The sequence below is a fragment of the Mustela nigripes genome, chromosome 9 (assembly GCF_022355385.1).
Source record: "Mustela nigripes isolate SB6536 chromosome 9, MUSNIG.SB6536, whole genome shotgun sequence".
Taxonomy (NCBI): Eukaryota; Metazoa; Chordata; class Mammalia; order Carnivora; family Mustelidae; genus Mustela; species Mustela nigripes.
The window spans coordinates 13900150-13926418 of record NC_081565.1 but is presented as its reverse complement, the minus strand read 5'-3'; the positions used below and the strand labels follow the sequence as shown (position 1 = coordinate 13926418).

At 49.3% G+C, this 26269-nt stretch overlaps 1 protein-coding gene across 1 annotated transcript in view; it reads right to left on the bottom strand.

Moving 5' to 3' along the window:
* CDK5RAP2 (CDK5 regulatory subunit associated protein 2) overlaps positions 1–26269 on the bottom strand; it is a 169933-nt gene that overhangs the window by 1442 nt on the left and 142222 nt on the right. Inside the window, exons 25-33 of the mRNA XM_059412174.1 lie at positions 24575–24694; positions 20679–20795; positions 18566–18755; positions 17425–17546; positions 16134–16382; positions 13302–13379; positions 12008–12273; positions 10055–10198; positions 3048–3174 (exon numbers count right to left, since the gene is read on the bottom strand). Coding sequence (XP_059268157.1) covers positions 3048–3174; positions 10055–10198; positions 12008–12273; positions 13302–13379; positions 16134–16382; positions 17425–17546; positions 18566–18755; positions 20679–20795; positions 24575–24694 — 1413 coding nt within the window. The remainder of the gene's footprint in view (positions 1–3047; positions 3175–10054; positions 10199–12007; positions 12274–13301; positions 13380–16133; positions 16383–17424; positions 17547–18565; positions 18756–20678; positions 20796–24574; positions 24695–26269) is intronic.

The following is a 26269-nucleotide window of genomic DNA, read 5'->3' as shown; positions in this document are numbered from 1 at the left end:
GGTCAGTTCTAAACATGCCTCAGTGAGGATCGTGAAATCCACGGGCTCCCCAGGTTAGACAGAATCAAGGTTTCTGGAACTGGGCCTTTGGCCAATGGTGCCCAAGGATGAAACAGACTCCCCATCAATGCACACACGGCGCAACTCCCCAATGGCTCGTTTAGAACAGGAGCCATGTGGTGGCCTTGGGAAAATATTTATTTCTTGCCTCACAAAAAATTTCCATTGAAGTAACAAAGTCTGTTTGCAATCTGGGACACCAGGGTGGGCGGGGGGAGAGGGAGGAGAAAGACAGCCAGTGTGGGCTTCGATTTTAACTGGCCAAATTCGATTTCAGAGGTGCCCACTGTCTCTCTGCACCCCCCCACCCCCCCGCTCCAGGGCACGGGTTCTGCACCTGCATCCGGGATTATGCTTAGGAGGGGTCCTAAATCCCTGGAAACCACATGTGGGTCTTTGCATGTGTCTGGGTAGATGCGTTCTGGAGAGAACTCCTACCTCCCCCGAGACTTGCGAAAGCGCAAGTGACCCAGAAAAGATTAGGGACTTCAGGTGTGGAGGTTTAAAGTCATACCAAAAGGGGACCAGAAGTACCAAAAGCACAAGACTCCCCATGAAGTATGAAGACTCACCTGCCCCAAGTGTGAAAGGGCCTTACAACTGAACAGTACTGCTCACCTTCCAGAGCCCAGAAATCCCTGCTGCCAGGAGAAGCCCAAGGGACAGAGCAGTAACAAGCTCATCCCAAATCCAGGCGTGCCCAGTGCTGAGGCGGGACTCGAACCCAGGACTGTGCAACTCCACGCAGGGCTCCCACCTCAGCAGAGGGCTGACAAGGAAGACACCAGCTTCGGCGTCTAGTTCGTGACAGGCAGCTTGCCAACTGTGACCTCAGGGAATACTGCAAGCCTGTGGGGACAGCATCCCTGGATCAGAGGCTGGAGGGGAAGCCATGGTTCCCAATCACATGACAAGGGAATGGCAGGGGTCCCTGGGTCTCACTGTGATAGCTTTCCTTCCTTTCCCCTGCAGACTCTGGGACCAGACGAGGTGCTCAGCTTGACCCAGGAAGGGAGGGGGCAGAGGAAGGGACACTATACCCACTTTCGCTTCATCCCTCAGAGCCAGGAGCAGACCGGAGCAGCCTGGCACTGGAGTCAGTACAAGCCAGGGTCGGCCACCAGCTGGGCCACCTTGGGCAACCCCTCACCCAGCTCTGAGCTGAGCGCTGAAGGCACGGAGATGGGTGACATTGCGTCAGTGGGGACAGTGGTCTGAGACTTTTGTGGTTCTATGAATGGTTTGCCACCTGTACACAGAGACTCCAGGCTGAACGCATGGGAAAAAGGAGGCAGAGAACTAGCATTTGTTGGGCACGTGCTCTGTTCCTGAAGAGTACAGTAAAGTTTAGGTATCATTACCAACCCAATTTACAGATAAGAAAACTGAGGCACTTCTTACTAAGTTGTGATTAGAACCCAGGCCTGTCTGGCCAGCCCCAGTCCTCTGGGGTTATAGTCTCTGGTTAGAGATGAGGAATCAGAAGGTCAGGGAGTTGGAGTCATTTATTCCAGGTCACACAGGGGTGCAGAAATCTGATCTGTGCTCATTAAGGACTCCAGGATCCCTGACGCAGGGCTCAGAGGTGGGACCCACCACGGAAGCTTGCCCATCTGGACCTACTGACACTCCCGAAATCTCCTCACCGGCATGAGAGGTGAATTTCACGTGCCCCACGACTGTTTGGGGGCTGCCACAGAGAGACTCCACTGCAGAATCCAGGGACTTGGCGGCTGTGCAAAACTGCTACTTCCCATCCCCGCCACCCTGGGGCTCTAACCCAGTGCTCCACAGCCACCTCATGCATGACCACGACTGGCACTGTTCCCCAGAGGCCCCGCCAGCACTTTACTCTCTGAGTGATGGGAAGGAAACCCAGGCCAGAACCCCATGACAGCCACCACTCGGTCAGAGCTGGCTCCTCTGTCTGCCCAAACCATGGCCTCCCCTCCAGGAACCTGGCTTGGGGGGTAGGAGCGGCGTGGCTAAGGAGAACTCCCTGACGACCACCTATGTTCTGTGCTTCTCAGAAATGCCCCAGAAATGTAGGCCTTTGATAAGAGAGCAGCACGGGGAAGGCTGGCGGCTCCAGAGGAAAGCACCACGGTCGGCGGCCCTCCCAGAACAGGGACAGGGATAGGGGACAACGAGGCTCGGCCAGGGCTGTGATGCCCACAGGCACAGGCAGAAACTAGGCAACTGCCACTCCTCTAAACACTCGGGGTGCAGTAGTGCTGCAGGTTTCTACTGGGGACAAGGATCTGCTCCCACCATCTCCGATGCTCCTGGATCAGAACGAGCGCTGCCGTTACAAACGTTATTTAGCCTCTTTGAGCCTGAGTTTCCGTATCTGCCTTGAGAAATATTTCTCAAAACCATCCCCTCCCCCTGGAGCCTTGTGGCCTGGCCAAGGCCCTCCTTCTGGCCTGCCTGTACCAGTGCAGCAGCCACCAGCAAGCTCCAGTCGCAGCGACCCCTCCCGCCTCAACCTTCCACCTGCAATCTTATTCCAGCCACGGGAACAGGCGTAGGCTTCTCACACACAAGAACTTCCTTCTTGCCTCTCTGCCTCTGTCCATGCTGCCCCCTTTCCACCTGACCCACACCCACTCCTTCCTGAAAACTCAGCTCAGCTGTCCCTGTGTCCAAGAAGCAGACCCTCCAGGACAGCACGACGCTCTTCCCACGCCCCTCTCAGTGTTCCCTGAGACCCTACCCCACACACACTCCTGTCAAAGCACACGCCATGCACCTGTCTCCCCAACAAGAGGACAGTGGCTGGCAGCACGTGGCCTCTCCACTGAGGTCTGTTAAGTGAATTTATTTGTCTGCAGGTCAGAAAGGACAAAGTATGAAAGGAAACCCATAAATAGGAGGCAGGATGACAGGTGATCTGGGCTCCCAAGTGGGTGTCCAGGACGGGGTTTTTAGTCCTCAGAGGCGTGAAGTGGTCAGACACGGCGGCCCGCCCCCAACCGCTCACTTACGCTGATCAAAGATGACTTTTTCCTGGTGCTTGCTCAGCTGCAAAAGCTTCACAGAGTTTTGCAACTTCTTTTCTTGTTCAAACAGCTTTTTGTGTAGTTTGGTGATCTCTGCCTTCATTTCTCCAGTCTCAAGAGAAAAGGAATTGGAAAAATGAACAAAGAATACAAAATATCCTATCACATAGGAGAGAATTAAAACACACACAAAAAGATGCTCAACCTTACTAACAGCAATATTTGAATGGAAACTAGAAGCCATTCTCTGCTGGTCGGACGGGCAAAACCAGGCAAAATCCAGCGGGGCCAGGGTGTGGGGCGAGCACTCACGAGCCTGGTGGGTCTGCCAGTTAGCATGGTGCAGGCGGAACGGCTGGCAAGACTTAACCAAACTGTAAGATGCGCTTAACCCTCTGATCCAGCAAGTCTATGCTCGGGCGTGTACCCCCAGCAATAACTCTGTGGGTATAGACGATGCCTGGGTTCCTGGGTGCTCATCTCCGCGCCTTCTTAGTAGAAACCAGTAAACAACCTGGTTTGCTTCGACAGGGGTCTGCATAAAGAAATCACGGTACTCACATACAATGGCATAATTTTGCAGCTATTAACAATGAGGTTGGAGGAGCACCTGGGGGGCCTCATCAGGAAGTGGCTGCCTTTGGCTCAGGTCATGATCTTGGGGTCCTGGAATCAAGCCCATCACGCTCCCTGCTCAGCGGGGAATCGGTTTCTCCTTCTCCCTCTGCCCCTCACCCCTCACTCACTCTCTCTCTCTCTCTCTCTCGCAAATAAAATCTTTTAAAAAAATGATGTTGCAGAACTCTATTTATTGACGTTGAAAGATCATAATTAGTGACAGAAAGAGCCCAGAACTGCTATTGTATACCAGGCATTCCTGTTTCATAAAACTGAATACACAGATCTATATCTGCAGATGTGTATGTGATGTCTAAAACATGTGATGAACAAAGAGAAAATATCAAAATGTTCACAGTGACTTATCTCTGAGATGTGATTTGGAAGTTTTATTTTTCATTTTTAAAAATTTATCAGAATTGTTTGAGGTTTTTTTTTTTATAAAAACTATAATGCTCATTAAAACAAAAATTTTAGTGATAAATTTTAAAAAGAGAATATAAAAGTGTGATTAGGAGAGTATGATCCCTGGTGAGCTTTCATCCTTCAGAGGTGTGGGGAGAGTGGACGGGTGGCAAGCCAGAGTTCCCAGGCCTCTAACATGAAATATACACACCCCACAGCCTCCCTTAGCCAGTCTCTGCTAACTGGTTCACAGAGTTAAGGACACTCCTTTCTCATGCTGGCACAGACTACAGTCTGTGACAGGGAAAGACCTCTGCTCCCCAAAGGGGAGACGTCGGGCTGCCCGCTTACAAGGAACCCCACTTTACTTTGTTCCCAAACTTGTTTATGGCAGTTGCACTTGCAATCAGTTATGGGACTTAATTAAGCATTAAGTAAACCCATGAAATGTGTATATGGAAAGAGAATTGGTTGTATGAAAACTAACATATGCCTCAGGAAAGACCTGATAAAGGCAAGTCACTAAAAACCACATTTCTGGCAAATTAGGTGTGGGTGAGTCAACTCTGAGGGGTGTGGGAGGAACGTAGTCTAGAGGAACGCTGTATTCGAGTTGCTTTACAAGTGTCTACACTTTTTCTTCATCTTAAAGAAACAAAAATCGGAAGTGACAGACATACATTATGGATGTGGTTTATCAAAGAAAGGAGATGTGAAATTCTCACCAGCAGACCCACATTCAAAGAAAAGGCCCTGGCCCCACATCAAAAGAAAGGCAAACGAATGTGCATTTAACTGTTTTCAGTTAAACTACGCTGTTTAAGGTATGTATCATCTCCTGATTCCCTGCTTTAACCTACTTTCAAGATTAGCCAACTGTGTCAGCTACAAGGACGTCAGCTGTTCTTCCCAAACAGAACTAATTTAAACTTTAGGTTTTCTCTGATTCTCTTCCTCGCGCTAAGAGCCCTCAAAGACTTGTGTTCAGGTCACGGCTTCCTAGACCACACATTCTGGGACAGTCATTCTCATACAGCCAGCTGCAGAACTGGGATCACCTCCGACCGCATTCATCTAGAGTGAGACGCAGAGGGGATGAGGCCCGAGGACGGACCATGGTTTCCTCACCCCTGCCTGGCTGACCTCTAGTCCTCTGTCAATAATCAACTTGGGCAACATCTCCGGGAAGCGTTCCTTGAGACTCCTCCCTACCAGAAGCCTAGGTTGGTTACTGCTCCTTTGGGCACTCGCTATGCCAGTCCTTTCTTCGTCACTGCCCATTTTGTGCTGAAGTTAACTGATCATTTACTTGTTTGCTGCTTCTCCTGAGACTCAAGTCTTCCCTCTGACCCCTAGTGCCTGGTACGGAGTAGGTGCTGTGAGACCCTTTGCCGACTGGTAGGTTATATTTTCTCCTGTACTCCCAACACACCCTGTCCATCTTCTATCCAGCACCTAAAACGAGGCATTATTATTCTGCATGTCTGCTATTCCTCTGAACTAAAAATCTTAATTTTTACAAGAGGGCTCCAAGACCAGCTCGGTTCCTTCCAGCTGTGATGACAACAAAGCAAGGAAGTTTCAGTTCTCAGGTCTGGAAACTGGAAAAAGGTAATATAATACCTCCCTTTCTGGAGGCTCCTGTAAGGCATGAAAGGAGATGGGGTGTGTACAGCACAGTGCCTGACACTGAGGAGAACCCAACAGAGGAACTCATCCCTCAGGCCACAGATCCCCGCTCAGAGCTGGGACCCATGTCCCTTCCAGAAGGCCACTCACTGATCAGGAATGTTTGGCCTGCCTCCTGGAGCTGGCTTCTTGAATTCTGTTTTATACTGAACAATCTCAAACATTCACAAAGTAGAAAGAATGGGATAATGAACTGCTGGCTTTAGCGATTATCAAACCAATGCCAAACCTGCTTCACCTACACCCCTGCCCATCCATACCTTAAAAGTATTTTTAAACTCATCCCCAGTAGCCTACATATTTCATGTCCATAAAATATTTTGGTATATAGTTCTAGAAAAAATATTCTTTAGAAAGAAACATTGTCACCACACCTAGAACAATGACAATAAAAGAAGACGTGATGTGCATGTGTGTATGCGCATGCATATATATGCACACACACACACACACACACACACACACACACACACACACACACACAATGGAATATTACGCAGCCGTCAAAAATGAAATCTTTGCAATGATGCTGATGAAACTAGAGGGAATTACGCTAAGTGAAGTAAGTCAGTCAGAGAAAGATAATTATCGTATGATCTCACAGATATGTGGAATTTAGCAAACAATTCAGGGGATTACAGGGGAAGAAAATGAAACAAGATGAAACCAGAGATAGAAACAAGCCATAAGAGACTCTTAATCTCAGGAAACACACTGAGGGTTGCTTGGTTGGGGGGGGGGGTGGCGGGGTGATGGACAGTGGGGAGGACATATGATATAATGAGTCCTTGGGTGTTATTTAAGACGGATGAATCACAGACCTGTACCCCAGAAACAAACAATACATTATATGTTAATTGTACTTAAATAAAAAATTATTTAAAAAATGAAAATTTCCCACATTGGGCTCTCTGCTCAGCGGGAGCCTGCTTCCTCCTCTCTCTCTCTCTGCCTGCCTCTCTGCCTACTTGTGATCTCTGTCAAATAAATAAATAAAATATTTTTTAAAAAAAAGGGGCGCCTGGGTGGCTCAGTGGGTTAAAGAATGAAAATTGCTTAGTATCACCATGTATGTCAGGAGATACATTTCCCTGAGCCCATCATATTTTTTGAACAACTGGTCCAATTCACTAGAATCCAAATGAACTTCACGTTTTGCATTTGATAGGTCTCTTAAGTTTCTTTCAATCCAGTGGTTCTCAGGGCTACCAAGAGGACTTATAAAAACAGACCATGGGGCCCACTCCCAGACTTTCTGATTCAATCGGTCTGGGGTGAGGCCCTAAACTTTGCCTTTTTAACAAGTTTCCAGATGGCACTGATGCCACTGGCCCAGGGACCATAATTTGAGAACTGCTGAAAATCTGGAGGTTTTACTCCCCCTTTCCCCTCTTTTCCCCCAGGATGAAAAGATGCTCTACACTCATATTGTACATTTCCTGTCCGACCTAGAATCAAACCATTTCTCCAAAAAGTACTGGTTCCTATTAGTAGGAAAAGGTATTTAGAAACCACAATTTGGCACTAGAGGTGCTCATTGGTACTGGAGTGGACATTTTTAGAGACTAAACGTAAGTGTTTTTAATAGGAAATGTATCACATATTGATATTTCCAAATCAAAAATGGCAGGATTTTTACTTCTTTGTTTTTAAATTTTTATCTCTTCCCTGATAGTAAAAATCTTAACCTACTTAGCTATTTGTTTTATCCTGCAATAGAAATTTAACAGTTTTAAAATACCAGTACCAACATCACATTAACAGTATCATCGCTGAAAACAATTAAAACATTTTTTCAGTCCTTTTTACCCTTAGAGTACTTCTCTCTAGGGATATAGTCAAATTACTATGTTTTATTCTTGAAATGTTTCCTTTTTGCATGGGTATGCCTTCAATACTGTATCTATAGTAAGGTTTGTTTCATTTTGCTACCGATTTTAAGAAACTTTTTTTTCCCATTTTGATTTATTTTTAATTATTTAAAGCATTTACACAGTTTCAACATCAAATTTACAAAACGAGATCTTTACAGAGAAATCTGCTATCCATGCCCTTCCCTCCTCTTCCGTCATACCCCTACAAGTAGCCTGTTTTCTTATTATTGTTTAACCTTCCAGTTAAACAAAATTTTTATAAACAAATATGTATATATATTTGTATCTCTTCCCACAACTTTCTTAGATAAACCAATGTAGATGACACACACTTCCCAGAGTAATTCTAGGGATTGCAGGGGATGGCATATTAAATGCAAAAGGCAAATTAATGACACTCAGAGAAAACCCTAGGTCGTAAAAAAACAAAACAAAAAAAAAAAAACACAAAAAAAACCATTGGGGTTCCTGGGTGAAAACTTGTAAATCTGCTTTACACACATTTCACACTAAGAAAAAGGCACTGTATGAAACATAGGCAGGGACAGAAAAGTGGCTTGAGGCAATTTAACACATCACAGGGGGTCTGTATACACCAGCAACTGTATCAGACTGACTCCAAGGTCCTTTTTCTGGCTCTAAAATTCTATGATGCTAAAGTGAGCATAATCAATTATATAAGAAGCGCCTGGAAAGAAGGGTGAGTCATCACAAGCACTGGCCAGTCCCCGGACTAGTCTCCTGGTGGGGGGCAGGGGGGATGGATGTGACTATAATTTATATTTACACACACAAAAGAAAGAAGAACTACATTCCGTCTATTTAACAGACATTACTGTGCACTGAGGACAAAAACATTGCATCAAGTTTCATCCACATTGTGCTTTAAAAATCACATGGGCAAGTACTTGTTTGGGAATTTGAGAAAAAAATTATTATTCACTAAAAAATATGAACAAAATAAACATGGCCCTTCCTGGGAAACAGAGAGACACAGACATTAAACAGACAAATAAATAATTTGCGACATATGATGAAGCAGAAGAGGGCGCTGGGCCTGGGTGACCAGGGAGCCCTCTCTGACCCTGAAGTAAGATGGAAGCTGAGACAGGAAAGGTGAGAAGAAGCCAGCCAGCCAGCCAGCCAGGAGGGAGCCTGGGCAGACAGACAGTCAGAGCATCTGTGTCATCGAGCCTAAGATGGAAAGAGCTCGGTGGGGGAGCAGAAAATGAAAGGCCAGTGTGGGTCTGGCACCCAGTGGGCCCTCTTCCTCTCCATGGCCCCACTGGCTAAAAGTGGCCTAAACATGATTTCCCTGCAAAATGACTGGTTACCTACCTCCCCGAGCCTAGTGCACCCAAACTTCCTTCCTAGGATCCCAGAGGGAAATCACAGGACAGGCTCATTAGAACCTTCCGAGCAGAGAGAGCTGTTTCGCTGCTGCCTCTTTGCCACGGCTGACAGATCTGAGAGCTGTCAGAAAGGGTTTAACTAGATGAGTAACGACAAGGAATGCGAATTTCCCTCTGCCGTCCTGCTGGCCTTTGGCAAAAATTTATAGGTTGGATAAATGCAGGGGGCAATATCTATCAGACCACCACGCAAAGTTCTAACCCTTCCTTCATCTGCCTGCTCTTCCTCCTGGGAGGCTTCTCGGACAACCAGAGCTGTTGCTCGCCGTGGCACGATACCAGCTGTCTCCTGCTGATGAAAACCCAGGGAGGGCCTCCACTCCGCCTGACTCCTGGTTTGTGCCACGAAAGATGGGAATGAGGACGGCTGTGGGATCAACCGTTCTTAACTCGGTCACATTCAAGTTGCTGCAAAGTCAAGCTTTCGAGGGAAATTTTAATGATTTTATAAGAAATGATTTTCAATAGTTAAAAGAAAAAAACTTTCTAAGTAGTTAAAACAGATTGAAACTAGAACCCCTACAGTATGACTCTGAAAGCTACCAAAGGAATTAGATGGTCCAGAGAAAGGCACCAAAAATACAAGAGATTTAGAGTGGAAGGGAATGAGCTAGTCTACAAGGACAAACTAGGACTTAAAATCTACAAAATGAAAGCATGCCCTCTGGATTCAGATAACCGGCTCTGTCACCTCGGTTGGGCCTCAGCTTCCCCGTGTTAAGACACAATTAGGACTTCCCTGCACAAAGACAAGCTAGGAGTGGGGCCATGGTCAGGTCAGGACCACAGGCTGAGCCCACAGGAGTGCCAGGGGAGAAGGCAAGAACACCTTGAAGCAGCCAGCACAGTGCCTAACACGTCACCCTTAAACACGGCACCTCCCCCCTCCCTCTGACGTGTTCCCCAAACTGAGAGCACATCTGCCCAGGCTGGAGACTGAGACACAAGCCCGAGTGGCATCCCGAAGCCTCGGGGTCCACGTATCACCACCTACCTGTTCACACTGAAGCGTGCACTGGCCATTTGTGGGGAGTGAGACCCTCCAGAAAAGCGTCAATAATCGCGCAGCCTCTTCGAGGATCAGCTTGGCTGTGCCCACACTGGTGACGAACCTGCTCAGAGGTGCCAAGTGTGGACCCTGCACGAGGGACGGGGAGGTGAGGGGGGAGAGAAGGTTGTTACATGCAATTGAAAAAGATTATGGACAAGCCAGCTGTAACGGGCAGCATAAATCTCCAGACCGTAGGCTTGTGCCCACATGCTGGGCAGGAGCCTGGTGCCAGACAACACCAATTTATTGTTCCTAAAGACCGATGAATCACAGATTATGAGAGAATTTCGGTGGTGATTTTAGCCCAATCAATAAGCATGATTAATAACCACCTGCGCGAAGTGTATTTACTACGCCAAGCAGAGGGAAGAGGGTCCACGGAGGGCCACTGGCAATGCTCCACCCCACAGAGCCTTTCCCGAAGGCAAATGGTGCAACATGGGGTGCAGCATGAACGTTTCTGCCTTCAGCAGCCCCTGCTAAACAGCTCTACGCACTGCCAATATGAAGTCGGGGCCTCGTAAAGTGTCCCTCACCCTCCGCCGACACATGCGAACCCTAACTGGGGGATGTCAAGGGCAAGAGAAAGCCAAGCGCAGGAGCCAGAGAAGGGAAACACAAAACATTTTAAAAAGAGAAGAAAAGAGCACTGTGTCCACAAATAATAAAATCACTACAAAATAAAACGATGCCCTCCTTTTAGCTGTCAAATGGGCAAAAAACCATTTGTAAATAAAATCACTCCACCAAGAATATGGTGTAGTGAGATCCTCTCACTTGCCAACGGGGACACCGATTTTTGACAGTAATGCATCAATAACTCTCACCAAGAGCCCTGAAGGGCTCATGACCTGGGAGCTTCCACACCAGCAATTCACCCCTGATGAACTAATCAAAGATGCCCTGAGCGATCCGTTTACAAGGACGCTTGCCACATCCTAAATGTCGAAAATATGGGCCAAAGAGTAAATAAGTGGTGTTACGGCCACATACTGGCTTATTTTTCAGCCAACAAAAGTTCTAGAAAAATACTGAATAGGATAGGAAAATTGCTTCTATGTTAACTGAGAGTCAAAATATGAAATTCATGTGGAGTCAGTTTTACTAAACTTTATGAATGAGCGAAAGAGTGTGTATATATGTACATATCAAAATATTAAGCACTGAACACTATGTGATGTTTTTATGTTCTTGTATAATAAGGATTATGATCAGAAAAGAACAGTAATCCTATTAGCATTTACTAATTCATTCAACAAACATTTACCAGGCACTAAGTGCACACCAGGCCCTGTGTGAGGTAGTAAATATGCAACATTGAGTAAGAGAGACACTATCCCTGCTCTCTTAAAGTTTATTGTCTAGTGAAATGTAAAATACAGAATGACTTTTACAGTACGGTAAAAGAAAATAAAACAAAAAGGCCAATCAGGCACCAGGAAGCCGGGGGCCTCAGTAAGGACTGAGAAGAGGGACTAGAAAACATGACCCACGGAAGCTTGGTGGTTGGGTCCAGTCTGGGAGGACGGAGAAAGTGTGACCCCCACCCCTGGAGGAAGAGAGTGAGTAACTTTATGACAAGCACCTGGCACTCAGGTCCTCAACAAAAGGTAACTTTAAAGTGAGGAGGATCCAGTAGGATGAGGCAGGAAGGAGTGACCCCAGGGAAGAGATCGCACGAACACAGAGTACAGACCTCAGTAACTGCTCCTCCCATTCAACAGCCCCAGACTGGACCTGACCTCTGAGCTCTCGTGGGCTCCATTTCCTGGTCCCTCTTCTCAGGGCCTTACTGAGGATGCAGGCATCCTTTGCCTCTCAAAGCCCTCAGGCGGCCCCTTCCACTTAATGCTCCCCGTGAGCAACCTCACTCCCTCCGGCGGTCAGTCAGATTACCTTTGGTCCCAGCTCTGGGCTTGCGGGCCGGGGAGCCTCTTGGATCTGCAGGGCCATCTCAGCAAAGAGCTTCTGGCCCTGGCCAATCTGCTGGCACAGGGCCTCGTAGTCCCCAGTCAGGCCCAGGACGTGACAGCCACTCGTGCTGGCCCACAGGCGGTGGCCAGCAACCAGGTGGGACACACATGGGTTGCTGGTGACCGAGCTGCCACTGTGGCAGGAGAGGGAGTCCGTGTCATTTCCAGAGAGCGGAGGAGTCTCTGAAGCTACAACATGAGAGGGAAGACGTCAGAGCCATCTGGGGCACCATCCTGTGTTCGATGAGCTGCGTTCGGCGATGTTGAAGCCAGGTGCGAGGACAGAGAAAGGCCTTCAGGCCCAAATGCCACCGTCACAGCACAGGGGAAAGTGGCCTGGGACCTTGTCTGTCTGTTCCCCTACCCTGGCCTTATTCGTCTGATGAGAGAAGCTCCATTCAATTCAACCAACACTTATCAGGCACCCACTCTGCAAAGACCCCTGCTCTACACAGACGAATCAAGCTAGTGTCTGCACTCCATGAGCCCACGGTCTAATCAGTCACCACGCGGGAGGTGTAACAGCACGATGACGAAGAGCCAGAGCTCAGAGGAAGAAATAATCAATTCTCTGTGCAGGAAGAGAGATCAGGAAAGGCTTCCTAGGAGAAGCAACAATTGTGCTGGTTGAACAAGCGGCAAGAATTACACTGAACAGAGGTAAAGCCTGTTGCTTTTACCTTTGCATCAACGCAAGTACAGATGAATAATTCTGAAGGGGGCCTCTGGAAAGGCATGGCACCAGGAAGTCTGCATTCGGGATGAGTCTCAGGGCGGAAGGAGGATTTGCACGGGCAGAGAATGGGACAAGGGTGGCTTGGAAAAGGACGGAGCCGCACCACACGGTCCCAGCGAGAGGAGAGTGTGAGCCCATCTGCAGGATGGGGACCCCTCTGGATGGTCACATCCATGTAGGAGGACAGGGCGGGACGGGCCCACTGGGGCGCACGCGGGACGCCTTAAAGCCACACTGAGGTGCTCGCACTTCCATCTGAGGCAACAAGGACCCAGTGATATTGCTGAGGTCAGTAACCCTGGGGAACCGATAAACTGGTGTCAGGGAGGAGCTCACCAGCTAGACATGCTGAGAACACGAAGCCCCAAATCCTGACAAACACTCTCCTGATTTGGGACCAGGGACCCCCTTTCATTCCATTTATAAAGTCCTACTGCCAAAGCCAACCCTACCGGAGAAACCCGGACTTCAGCTTTTCTACCTGATCGTGGCGGCACCACCCGTGTGGAATCAAACAGGTCACAGGAATCATCTCTCGCCGTGGGGCACGTGTCACCTCCTACGAGACGCAAAACAAGAGACAGAAAAGAAACTGCCATTGGTATTGGAGAAAGAACTGAATGAGAATACAGTAACGTATCAAACACCCTTCAGCAGGACCCCAGGCACCAAGACTGAGCAGGCCCAGCGTCCTTTCTGGAAGAACCCCCCGTCCAGCAAGTAAACAGGCAGCTTCACTGGTAGGTGGCCAGGACTAAGGGAGGGAAGCATGGGGCTGTGGGGTCCTGGGGAGGGGCTAGCCCAGAGGAGAGAATGTAAAGCAGGCGCAGGAACGAGCAGGTGCAAAGGCACAGAGGCGTGAACCAGCAGGACGCGGGGGGGGGGGGGGGGGGGGGGGGGGGGGGGGGGGGGGGGGGGGGGGGGGGGGGGGGGGGGGGGGGCGGGTCAAGCAGGTGGGAGGCTGAGCCCAGGGTGCAAGGCAGGGCCGCGGTGGGACGTGAGGCTGGAACCATGAGGACTGTGGCGGCCCCCCAAGGGCATCGGGCAGGGCAATGCCGAGCTGAGGGCAGTGCTGTGGACTGGAGGAGTGAGTCTGGAGGTTGCCGCAACTATCCGAGCAAGAGACAAGAGGGACCCAAAGCAGAGTTTAGGAAGTGGAAATGACGTCAGGAAGCAAAGTCAGTTGGACGCCATCCGAGATGACCGCCACACCGTGAAGTCTAGAGGGTGTGCACATGTCCGACTCTCAGGAGCACCATGAACGGGATGGCACTGTTTCAGACCTTGGGGAAGAGCAGAAGACAGAGGGACAGGGACAGGAGGTGACCCACCCAGCACTAGCAGAGTGTTGGCAGCAAAGCAAGGGACGTGCCCTGAGTCTAGGCCTTAGGATGGCCCACCAGCTCCTTCTTGCCCAGGAACCTTGGGGCTGCCCATCGGGAGCCACCTTCGACTCTGGGTCCAAGGAGCTGGCCCCTAAGAGGGATCACTTTCTGCCAAAACCAGCCATCTTTAGAGCAGAACTTTCAAGTAAGTGCACTAAATATGATCCTGAAAAGGCTTGTGCAGAGGAAGAGAGGCCGCTGCTGCCAGAATTCCCACCTTCACTGGAGGCCACCTTGGCACTGAGGAAGCCCTGTGGATTCTGAACACACTGTCCTGAGTGCCTCCTGCGAGGCTGCCCCACGGCTGACCCTAGACAAATTCCAGAAGCAGGCGAAGGTTGCTCCCTGGCCGTCTCCCTTCAGCTGCCCCAGCTCTCCCTCCCAGGCGGCCCCGGCCCTGAATCACCCGCCCTGCCCCGAACTCCCCAGCGGCCCCCGTAGACCCATCGGTCCCATCTCTGCCACACCCTAAGAAGGGCCAGGAGCAGACCTATATTTCAAGCAGAGATGCCACTGCCAATGGAGAGCCCATGCAGAAGGCGGCGATACGGCTCCTTTCCAACCCTCTGAGATTCCGCTGGTCGGATTTTTATCCTAAGAAGTGCTGTTTAACAGCAAAAATCACATTAACGTCTATGTTTATTAAAGCTCCAAATCAGAGACCACTTTAATAATCACCACGGTAATGGTTTCGTGACTGAGGATCCTCTGAAAACAGTAATGAGGAAGCCCCTGTGAAAGGGTGGGAAATACTTCTGGTAATATTGGGCGAAAACAAAGACAGGAGGCAGAATGGCACAAAACCCAATGCGAATGATGTAAGTTCATGCCTGCATGTGATCGCCAAATGAAGAGAAATATGCAAAGGAAAATATCATCATTCTGTAGAATCGTGAAGGATTTTTTTTTTCATTTTCTTTTTTTTCATAACATCACATCATCTTCTGTGAAAATTTCAAATTCCTTATCAAGGAGAGATCACTAAACCAATCACTACAAGTTCTAAAGCATGCTGACTGGGTGCTCTCTAAGAGATTTTAATTTTTTTAAATTAAAGGCAATAGAATTCCCAATCCCAGAAGAGACTAAGTCCGAACTTTTCTACAGTACCTGTCACCTGTCTATAAAGTGTGCAGACACTCCCTGTCCCCGGGATGTGCGCATCCCCCCTCCCTGTATGTCTCAGGACACTTGAGGCTCCAAAAATCTGGGTGCTGCTCCAGGTACAGCACTGGTCTTGGGAGCTGAAGAGTCATTTCTAACTCCAGTCCTGCCACCTACTTGCTGAATTGCTTTGGGCAAGTCCGGTACCCTCTCTGGGTCTCAGTTCCTTCACCCACAGAGCAAAGAAGATGGCCCGGCCAATTGCCTAGAGACTGACAATTTGCTGGCTTATTCCTAGCCCAGTGCTGGGCAAGTGACAGCACAATGACAGGAAACCCTTGTCCCTTCTCTGCTATCCTACACAACCTGGTAGAGCTAGACAATAAACCTGTGAGCAAATGCAAAACAGAAGCAGTTTTCCAACCCACCAGGATGCTTTTCTGCTCCTACAAAAAAACACTGAGAGCCAGAGTAAGATGTTTCGAATCTCTCTGAAAGGCAGTAGCACGAGGAACTGAAAAGGATTTGCAGCCGTGGAGTGCTGTGGGCAGGGCTGAATGGAAGCGGGGAGGGGACTGGAGGTGATGAGGATGCTGGTGGCCCAAACCCCACTTCCCTCCACCAAGAGGCCCCCAGACGGAGACTACACTATCCCGCCGAAGAGGACAGCTGAGCAGCGGTCAGGCCCCTGGCTCCTGGGGCAGCGGGTGGTCTGCTGTCAACGGAGGGACACCTCCGTGGGGCAAGGGCACCAACTAGAAGCTCCCGTGTCCCATCGACACACACAGGGCCGTCATCTCCATGAGAAGGAGCAGGGGCAGTACCGTGCTTGTCCGGCTGCGGGGGCCACTCCGGGACCGACAGGGTCTGGAGAGCCACGGTGAAGGCTGCTTCATGAGCCTTCTTCCCCGCCGTCGCCAGCTGCTCCTCCAGCCTGCCCTGCAGCGCGCTGTTGGTCTCAATGCTCTTTTCCAGCTGCCCCCGAAGAGCCTGGATCTCTGTTAGGAGACCACGCAGGTCACTGAAAGGGTCCTGCCCCCTCCAGCCTTCTCCTGATGTCTCTGCTCCGGCCTCTGCAAGCAAGAGCAAGGGGAACACCTGACGGCTTCCGCCACCAAAGGGTCAACCATCAAAGGAGCTCCACAGTGTTTTAAACCCACCACCACCCTCCCCTCCCTAAGAACTAGGTACAATTTAAAATAACAACTTGACTTTAAAAACAAAAATATTGGCAGACTTAATTGCTGCTATTCCACAGGCTAAATAAGAGCTGGAAATTAATTTTCGCTTCTGGCCATAAAAGCCTAGCAAATTGCACACCAAACCCCGAAATTATGTCTAGTAGTAATAAAATCTATTTGGGCTAGAATTATAGAATGAAAGGGGCTGATTTTAAGAACCACAGTATATTAAAAAGGCACAACAGCAAGAATAAGAAAAGCAACTTGAGAAGAAAATGGAAGGTGTGAGGTGACCCTTTTCTAGATAAACTTTCAATAGGGAGAAATCATCTGGAAAATTAGTTTAAAAAAAAAAATGTTACCACACCTCAAAACTGATTCTAAAACATCAGAGTTTGCAGTCAAGTCGCTCTGATCTGGTATCTGTCAGAGGATCTGGGCCAATAAGCATTTCCACAGCAATGCCCTGCATGTGGTAGGCGCTCCAGAATTATTGGCCAAATGAATGGGCAAAAAGAAACGCACTCTAGCAGAAAACTCATAATCAAATTATTCCTCGAGTGTCTGCGACGTCCCACGTACTGTGGTAGGATGCTTTTCATAAATGATCTCACTGCATTTTCACAACTCCACAGACTAGCTATTAGGAGACACGTTTCATGGAGGAAGAACAGGCCCAGAGGGGTGAGGTGACCCGCCAAAGACAGCATAGCCAGGAGGCGGGGCAATGAGAATCCAGCTCCCGAGCCCAAGCCTATCCACGCTGCTTCAGAAGACGGAGAGGCCAGAGGGCTTGCTGCAAAGTGTGCCCCCATTGCCCAGCAGGCCAGCGAGGGCTGTGATGACAGCATTTCAGGACAGTGTGCTGAAATGAGCTCACAGCGTGGACGCAGCAGCCCCAGGACGGGATGTGCCTCGGGCCGGCACACAGTACCTCTTGGCCTCCTGTGCTCTTCCTCCAGCCTCTTGTACACCTTCAGCTCCACTCGGAGGGACTGCAGGAGCTCATCATTCTGGGAGAGCAGCTGCTGCCTCAACTTCGCCTCCTCCTGAACCCTGGAAAGGCCCCACGGCCACAGGGAGGGGATGTTAATTCTGACGCCCGGGGATGGACCGGACTCCACAGAGCAGCCCTTCCACCTGCAGCAGCCGGCAGAGTGCAGATGAGACTGGCAGGGTGGGTCAGGATTCCCAGCAGGGCCCCTCTCCCCCGAGGACCAGCCGGGCCTGGCCTTGTCCGTGTGCTATCCACCCCATGCCGTCTTCCCCGCCACCCGAGGGGCACGTGCTCTCTGCCCTTCAGCGCGCGGAGCCGAGGAAGCAAAGCTTACAGGGTTACGGCTTAGCCAGGGGTGCAGAGCTCGGGAGGGACCCGCACCGTGTGACAGCTCGACAATGATCTTGCTAGGTCAGCGCACCACCCTGGGCAACCAAGGGTGACGTCGGCAACTGAAAGAGCGTGACGCTCACGAGCGCTGAGGAACAACAGGAAACACGTGGGACAGGACGGGGGCGAGGACAAATTGCCAGGGACACTTGGTATGGGCCCTTTAATGTCTAACTGGGCCTCCGACCCCTCAGCACAGAACCTCCCCACATCTTCTCCAGGCACGCCGAGTGAAAGTCGAGGGCTTCCCACGGCTGCAAAGGCCTGTGGGCCTGGGCATCCCACCGTCTCTCTGCCCTTCCCTCCAGGTGCACTGGCCTCCCTGCTCTGCTCTGCACAGGCCAAGGGCACCACTCCCCAGGGCCCCATCCCTTTCTGCCACAGTGAGCTCCCCCCGACCCTGCTGTATGCAGAGCTCATGCCCCTTTGCTGCCTTCGGGTTGAGGGTTAAATGCCATTTTTTTCAGAGAGGTCTCCCCTGACCTCCCCAGAAAAAGACCAGCATTCTGCCCCCCATGCTCTGGCCTGCTCACTTAGACGATTCTGCCCCACGTGCTTGATTCCCACCCGACATCATGTGCCTGACACTTGCTGGCCTTCCGGGCGCTCAGACAGGGGCCTGCACACCCGGCTCTGTGACTGGACGCCTGGCACGGCCATTGGGGATGGGGGTGCCCCTGAGCCCTACCTGCTCAGCTCACTGCGGCTGCTGCCCACCTCCTGGAGCAGCTGCTGGTTGTGCCGCTCCAGCTCGCAGACCTCTCTCTGCAGCCGCTCATTTTCCCCCTTCACACAGGCATACTCTCGTTGCAGGAGCTCGAGGTTCGCAGCCTTCCTGGAGAGGGACTCTCGTAACTTTTCATTCTCCTTCTGTTTATCTGCAAACACAAAAAAGCGCCACTGAGAAGAGACACCATTTGTTTTTTCCAACCTTATTACGCAAATACGGCACTTCAGCTCGAGCACTCCAGGAATACAAAGCAGAATGAGATTTAATCTGGCATTTATGATTTTGGCATTCCAATTATCTTATGCATTTTGGGCAGATAAATCTGTCAACATCAAGGCTGCAGATTAAACGTCACTGGGATGGAATGGGCCTGTTTAATTTTCTATACAATAATGGGCCGTGCAAACCTAGTTACTTTGCCTTCGCAGAGCAAACAGTGGGTATAAATTACAGACAGAGGCAAGAATCTGCCCCAGACTCCGGCAATGCATGTAAGGGAAGTCTGTAAGCCCCCATCTGCTCCTCAGACCAGGACAATGGCACCACTCCCAAGGAATAAAATGTGCCCACAGCCTGGAGACGGGCAGTTAAGAGTGTGACCTGAGGCAGAGAGGTGTGTTCAAGTGCACTCTGCTGCCCACTGGTGCCAAAACCTCCATGGAGTTTCTTGATTTCTCTGTGCCTCAGTTCCCCCACATGCATCGCTGTGAGGCTGAACCGAGATACTGCACACAAAGGGCTTAGCTCAAGGCTTCCCGAGCGCTCCCCAGGCCAGCTCTTCTCTGGGCCAGCTCTTCTCTGGGCGGCGGCTACCAGGTCTGCGGCTCTGACGGCAGGCCTCACACCAAGAGCTGCATGGGTATCATCTGATTTCATCTTCGTAGCAAACCTCCGAGGAGGTACTATTTTTCTCATTTTCCAGATCGGAAACAAAGGATCGCAGAGATGAAAACTTCCCCAGGGTCACAGAGCCAAACGGGCCACAGCCAAGACAGAGACCCAGCTTTTCTGATGCCACCCTTCACCACGGCATGACCATTTCTGAGCAAGTGCCCCCTCCCCACTCAGACTCCAGCCCCACGACACTTCCTACAATTCCTGACTGGTCGACACTCTCCCTGCCTCTCACACCTAGGCTTTTGCCTGCTTTCTTTCTTCTATTTAGAAAACCCTGGCACAGTGGCTAACCCCTGCTTAGCTTGCTGGACTGAGCTCTTGAAGCCGAGCCTCTCCTGGTCAAGACACCGTCCCCAGGGTCCTGTGCTCCCCGAGCCTGCCTTTGTCCTGGCTGACCCCCATGCTGGCCTGCCGTGGGTTGCCTGGCCATCTCTCCCATCCGCCCACAAGGCCCTCGAGGAAAGGGACCAGGACCCACTCTTTCTGTATCAGTCTACACAGGCCTGGACACATTTGCTGAGTGCGTGATCTTCAAAAGCCTCGATTCTATCTCTCAAGGCAAAAACAGCATCAGAACCCTCCAGAGAGAATGGGAGAAGCTGGCCCAACTCCTAGCTCTACAGATTTCTAGCTCCGGGACCACCAGTGGGTCAATTCCTTAGGCCTCAGGTTCTTATCTGTAAAACATGACTAATAATTCCTCTGTCCAGAAACATTTTAAGTATTGAGAGATAATGTAGGTGAAAACTCGTCCGGGGCTAAGCTCCAAAAAGAAACAATTAAGAGAAGGGATCCTCCTATGAAATACTGGAAAAACCTTCCTGATAAGAGGGAATCTCTGGATGAGATTTTGGCAGTAATAGATTTCGGCAGTAATAGATCTCCAGTCTTTCTGTCTTCCACTGTAACCTGTGTGCTTACTAGAGACGCCGTGCTGAGGGCTTCACAGGGCTGACTGTCACGACAGCCCCATGAGGTATGTCTATTTTACAGCTAAGAATACTGAGGTTCAGAGAGATTAAGTAAACTGAGCCACAGAGTCACAAAGCCACAGAAGCCACAAAGTCACAGAGCCACAGAATGTGAACCTGGGTTGGTCAGACTCCAGTGCGTTCTTCCCATGCCATAGAGGGCTCTGGGGGTCCAGACTGCCGGTGGCTCCTTTAGTTCCTACCTCTGGATCCCTTGGCCAGCATCATATTGAGAGCCTGGTTCTGCTTCCTCAGGAAACAGATCTCTGATGTCAGAGAATTATGCAGCTCTGATCCATAAGCAAAAGCATTTGTAGAACCTATAAAAATATACATAAATAGTGATTTATGGTCACCAGATCAATATGGATGGAACATGTTTTAAACAACGAGGAAACACAACATGCAATGGAAATGATTCCAGATGAGGTATCACCAGAGCCCAAAGGGAAATGAGAGTGAGCATGAAAGAGGTGGCAAGAGCCGCCCCCCATTCTTACCTCCTACACATGAACTGAGGTAAACAGGTTCGTTTCTGCCCTCCCCAGCAGACGGTACCTCTACCGCTCCTACTCTGAGCTGAAAGTGGAGTCATCCTCAACACTGCTCAACCAAGCGAACGTGACTGCTGGTTCTTCCTCCCAAATGCCTGATGCTGGCTCACTCTTCCTGTCCCTGGAGTTCAGACCTTATCAGCGCGCCCTGAGCTTGCCTCCCTGCTACTCTGCCAGTGGGGCTGCGCACAGTCCAGACATGAAATTCTCTGATAAGAAACACTAGACGGCCCTCCCCTGCGAAGACAGACAATCGAACAAACCAAACACAAGGTCCAAACTTCAGATCTCCATGACTTCACTTCAAGCTCACACACAACCCTCTCTCTCTCCACCCTCGACTCTAGCGTCCTCGAATGCAGCCGGACCGGGCCACGCCTGTGCCCCCACACACTATGCGGTCACACATCTCCCTGACTTTGTAAAGTGAGGTCTTTATTCCCTGTGCCTAGAATGCCCAGTTCCTTCACCTCCACCTGTCAAAACCACACTCGTCTTTTAACTCTTAGCTCAAGTTCACTGTCTAGTCTAAGTGTTTACTAAAAAGATCCGGGTCTGAAGCCAGACAGACTGGGTTTGAGATTACTTACAAACTCTGATCAGTTTAGCTCAGGCTGTGGTCCATCTCCTAAAATGCTACCCCTTCCTCTGGCCAGACAGCTGCCCTGAGACACACCCCCCTCCAGCTCTCTATTCCTGCGCCATATATGACATCCAGAGCACGGGAACATAAGACCCTCAGGAGAGCACTGGGCTTTCTACACGGGGCCGGCAGATGCTTCCCTCCCCGCCTCCCTTACCACCCCACAGAAGCAGACTGCTTTCCTAAACTCCAGGACAGCTAGAACATGAGACCTGAAGGGAAGCCTGCTGGAGGCTTCTGGGAAAGATTTCGAACTCGGATGAAAAGAGAAGGACAGGGAGGAGCCCTGAGCCCCACCATCTTCATTCCGATGCTGTGGACACTGTCCTGAGAGGAGGTGATGCTCAGAATGACCACGGTCCTCGTGGAGACGGACCCCAAGTCCTGCCAGCCTATCACTGAGCCAGTAAACCTGCCTGGAACTGCCTGTGTCTGGTTCTCTTGTTAAGTCAGAAAATATAAATCGCCATTGTTTACACCAGTTTTCACTCATATTCTGTTCTCTGCTGCTGCAAGCATCCAGGTACACAACTGATTACAGGCGAATATTCAAACTCCCCGTAAGGACGGTAGGACATCAGGCCTCCCAGAAGCCAATGCGGCACATTCTCTCCGCTCTCCAGCACCACCTTTCCCCATGAGAGTGATTCACAAATCACAGCGCCATGTAATTTTTCATTCCCGTGTGTCTCTCCCTGACAATCCCCTCTACTCTCCCCTATGAACTCTAGTGTCTTCTCGGAGACACCTGGGTCTGAATCATGGCTCCGGCTTCTTAATAGCTATATGACCTCAGGCCCGTCACGTTACTTCCCTAAGTCTCCACTAGCCCAGTAAAAATGATCCATGTTCTTATTATTACTGCTATTATCATTTATGTTAACATCCTAACGGGTGGTGCGTTGGAACCAAAAACAGGACCGAAGCGCCCTCTGGATGAACAGGAACAATCCTACAGAGGAAGTCGGCTCTGGCCACAGCTGTGGGGGCCACTTCTCGAAGGAAGAGTCGGGCCAGAGGCCAGAGCCGGACAGAGCCTGAGCTGGCGGGGTGTCCTCTGAAGGCCATCACTACCAGCTCCTCCACCTGATGACAAGTTAACCCGCGAGGTGACAGTTTTTAACAACATTCTGCCTCAGCATCACAAGGAGCCCTGCCTTTCTCAGACCTGCTCCCAAGATGAACGCCTCACAGCAGGGGGGAGGCGGAGCCACTTTTATTCCCTTGTCTTTCTAGAGGTTGTGACAACAGGGCGAGAACAGCATGTCTTTCCAACACTGTAAATACTTTATGAATGTCTTTTTGTAGACCTTCCCATCAGAGTGAATTACTCTCCAGAGCAACAGTGCCAGCTCCACTGTAGCTGGTGGCCATTCGAGCCCCCAAATAATTCTATAATTGGATTTGCCAGGAAAAATGTAAAACAGAATGAATCTAATTCAGGCATTACCACGAGTGAATGTGAAGGGCCCAGGCATGTATTTCTTCCCTGCGTTTCATATGACTAATGACTCGGGTCAATCAATTTCCCTGGGGGTGAGAGAGAGGGCGGAAGCAGGACGGGGGCGGGAGGCAGAGAGAGAGGCGTGGATCCACCCTGGACCTCACAGACCACAGCACATCAGCACCTACATGGCTCTGGAAAGACCTTCTACGCAGAGGGCTGTGATGGGCCAGGCAGGAATGAGAACTGGACCAGGGGTCCCAGGACTCAAGTGCCGCCGCCACTGAGTACATCTTGCTAGAACTGTTATTTCGTCTCTAAAAACGAATGCGTCACCACTTGTTGCAGGGCTCTGTGACGTGAAGCTAATAATGTTATACAAAATAAAAGGGTAAAATAACATGGTAATGACAAAGAAAACCACCACTTACTGAGTGAGGCACGGAGCAAGGCCCTGTTGAGAGCACTGCTTCACTGAATCTCAGGGTGGCTCTGTTTTATAAAATAATTAAGTCTGGAAGAGGCGGGGGGACTTGCCCAAGTCCCAGAGCTAATAACCAGAAGACCTGGGGTCCACACCCAGCTCAGTGCAACTCCCTAACAAACTCAGGCTTTTCCTGGGGGCACAAAGCTGCTCTCAAGACACAGTCTTCATGGAATGAAAACAATCTCTTTGGAGCAATAAGGAAAGATGTCCAAAACACACTGCTCAATGAGAAAAGGGACAGAACGACAGATAGACAGATACGAAGTATTCTAGGTGAAGGAGAAAATAAGCATATGCATTTGTATCTGCATTGAGAAAGCCCTGTTAGCATGTGGAAGACAACTAACAGAGGTAGGAGGAGAGGAGGGAGCGCAGGACGAATGGTGCAGAACGGAGACAGTGAGCTTCGCACTGGGTGAATGTCTTCCTTACGGGAAAAATACATATTTTTAAGTCTTTCATGGAAGGACACCATTCAGACCTAACCGAGTTTCCATGCAGGCATACTGGCAACCTCGTGGCCGGCCTGTGAGACTCACCAAACTGCTAACAAGCTCATACTTTTAAGGTCCATTACTGATGAAAAGACGAAATACCGCCCTGTTTTATTTTAAAATACCTCTACTTCTCTCCAGCGACCAAAGTCAGAAGAGGAGCTGGCCCCGCTCCGGGCCGCAGAGGCCAGCAGACCCCTTCAGGGCGAGGGACTGTGGGGGTCGCTCTGTCCAGTCAGCTCACCTGACTCATCGCCACGGGATAAAACGGGGATGATTCTCCCCACTTTATAAATAGTCTGCAGTGTTTAGCAAGGTCACCGTGGAGGCAAGCAGCGAGGTCAGGATCTGGGCTGAAACCTCTCTGGCCACCAGTGAGTGTGAAGCTCACCAACACACAGCAGGCGATCCAGGCAAGTGCGCCCCAGACGAAGCCCTCGCAGGCGCACACAGCCCTCTGGGGCGGCTCTCCCTTACCTGGGTCGAGTCCAGACCCTTGCCGTTCCAGCTGTCCCCGAAGCTTCTCGTTTGTCTTAATAGATTCTTCTAAACGTTTCCTCAGACTTCGAATTTCTTGAATATGTTCCATTACTAAGTCTATAGGAGGGAGAGTTATTTTTAATTTAAAGTCTGAAGCCCCCAACAAATTGAATAATTTACAAATTATGCAAGGCTCTTAAAATTCCAAGTCGTGCTGGATGTATTCAGATCGTCGGTAACTGGCAACACTTTCCCGGGCTTGGTGAGGCTGAGCGACTGCCCACGGCCCATGGACACAGTTCTGTAATGGCTCTCTGCAGCCCTCCACGAGCAGGGAGTTCTATATCACATGGAAAAATTATATTCCATACAATTTTAATGCTAACTCTAATGCGGCCCTTTATTCTTCTAAATATCAAATATTAATTTAAAACTTTCCTCATGGTGAAACTAACAGATCACTTTCAAGTCTGTCTGAATTGCCTGAGCGTGGATTAAACCACTTTCATAATGAATCCAGATATTTCTTTGAAAGGACTATGTTTATCCATTTATCATTTACTCAGTTGAGACTCAAAAACAGAGCAAAACAGTAATCCCAGAGCTCGTGAAAATGGTAAGAAGTGTGTACTCTCCAGAGCACATCCTGTTCGCGTGAATGTAAATGTGCGTGACTTCTGGGATCTATTTTTATCATCAGCCTTAGAAAGGTTCTTTTCCAAAGTCTTTCCTCAAATAATTCTACTTCCAGGAATCTACTCAAAGAGATCACCAGAGATACTGACAACCACTTGCCAGAAAGCATGAAAATGTTCATCTGAAGCACTATTATAGAGCAATAAAAACTGTACATGACTCAAATTATTAAACCAACTGTATTACATTACATTGCTATGATGCAGTATTCTACAGCTACTGAAATTATATTATGAAGACCGTATCATCTTACAGAAAAATACAGATACAAAATGGATTATTCAGCATAATTATAACATTTTTAAATTTTAAAATTTGCAGACAAAAAAGACACATAAACACAAAATAAGAAAATCTATCCCGAGATATTAACAGCAGTTGCCTTTGGGTGGTAGAGTTCAGGTTTTTCAAAACTTCTGTATTCTATCTTTTTTTAATTTATTTATATTTTTTCAGTGTTCCAAGACTCATTGTTTATGCACCACACCCAGTGCTCTGTGCAATACGTGCCCTACTTAATACCCACCACCAGGCCTTCCCAACCCCCACCCCCTCCCCTCCAAATCCCTCAGTTTGTATTCTATCTCAGTGTAACATTTATTCATACGTAAAAATTTAAGTTTCCCAAATTTTCTACAATGAGCATGCCCTATTTTTTCAGCCACTGCCACGTCTCACTTTAGCAAAGAATGAAGGATGCACAGTTGCAATCTGGAGGCAGGTTTCTAGAATCAGTGTTTAAAGTATAGCCACATCAAGTATCCAAAGCCAAAATTAATGTCTTTAATTCATCAATTACGGTACACTCAGTATGTCTTCGTAATGTTTGTTTTAAAACATTATACTAATGTTATGACCCAGTTTTAATTCCTCCAAAATGACTTTCGTTTAAAAGTAGTACAATGTTACAGATCTTTTCCTAATTAAATAGTAATTCTGCCATGAATCTGAATGTTTATGAGAAGACTTAATTCCCAGACTTCAGCTATCTTCTAT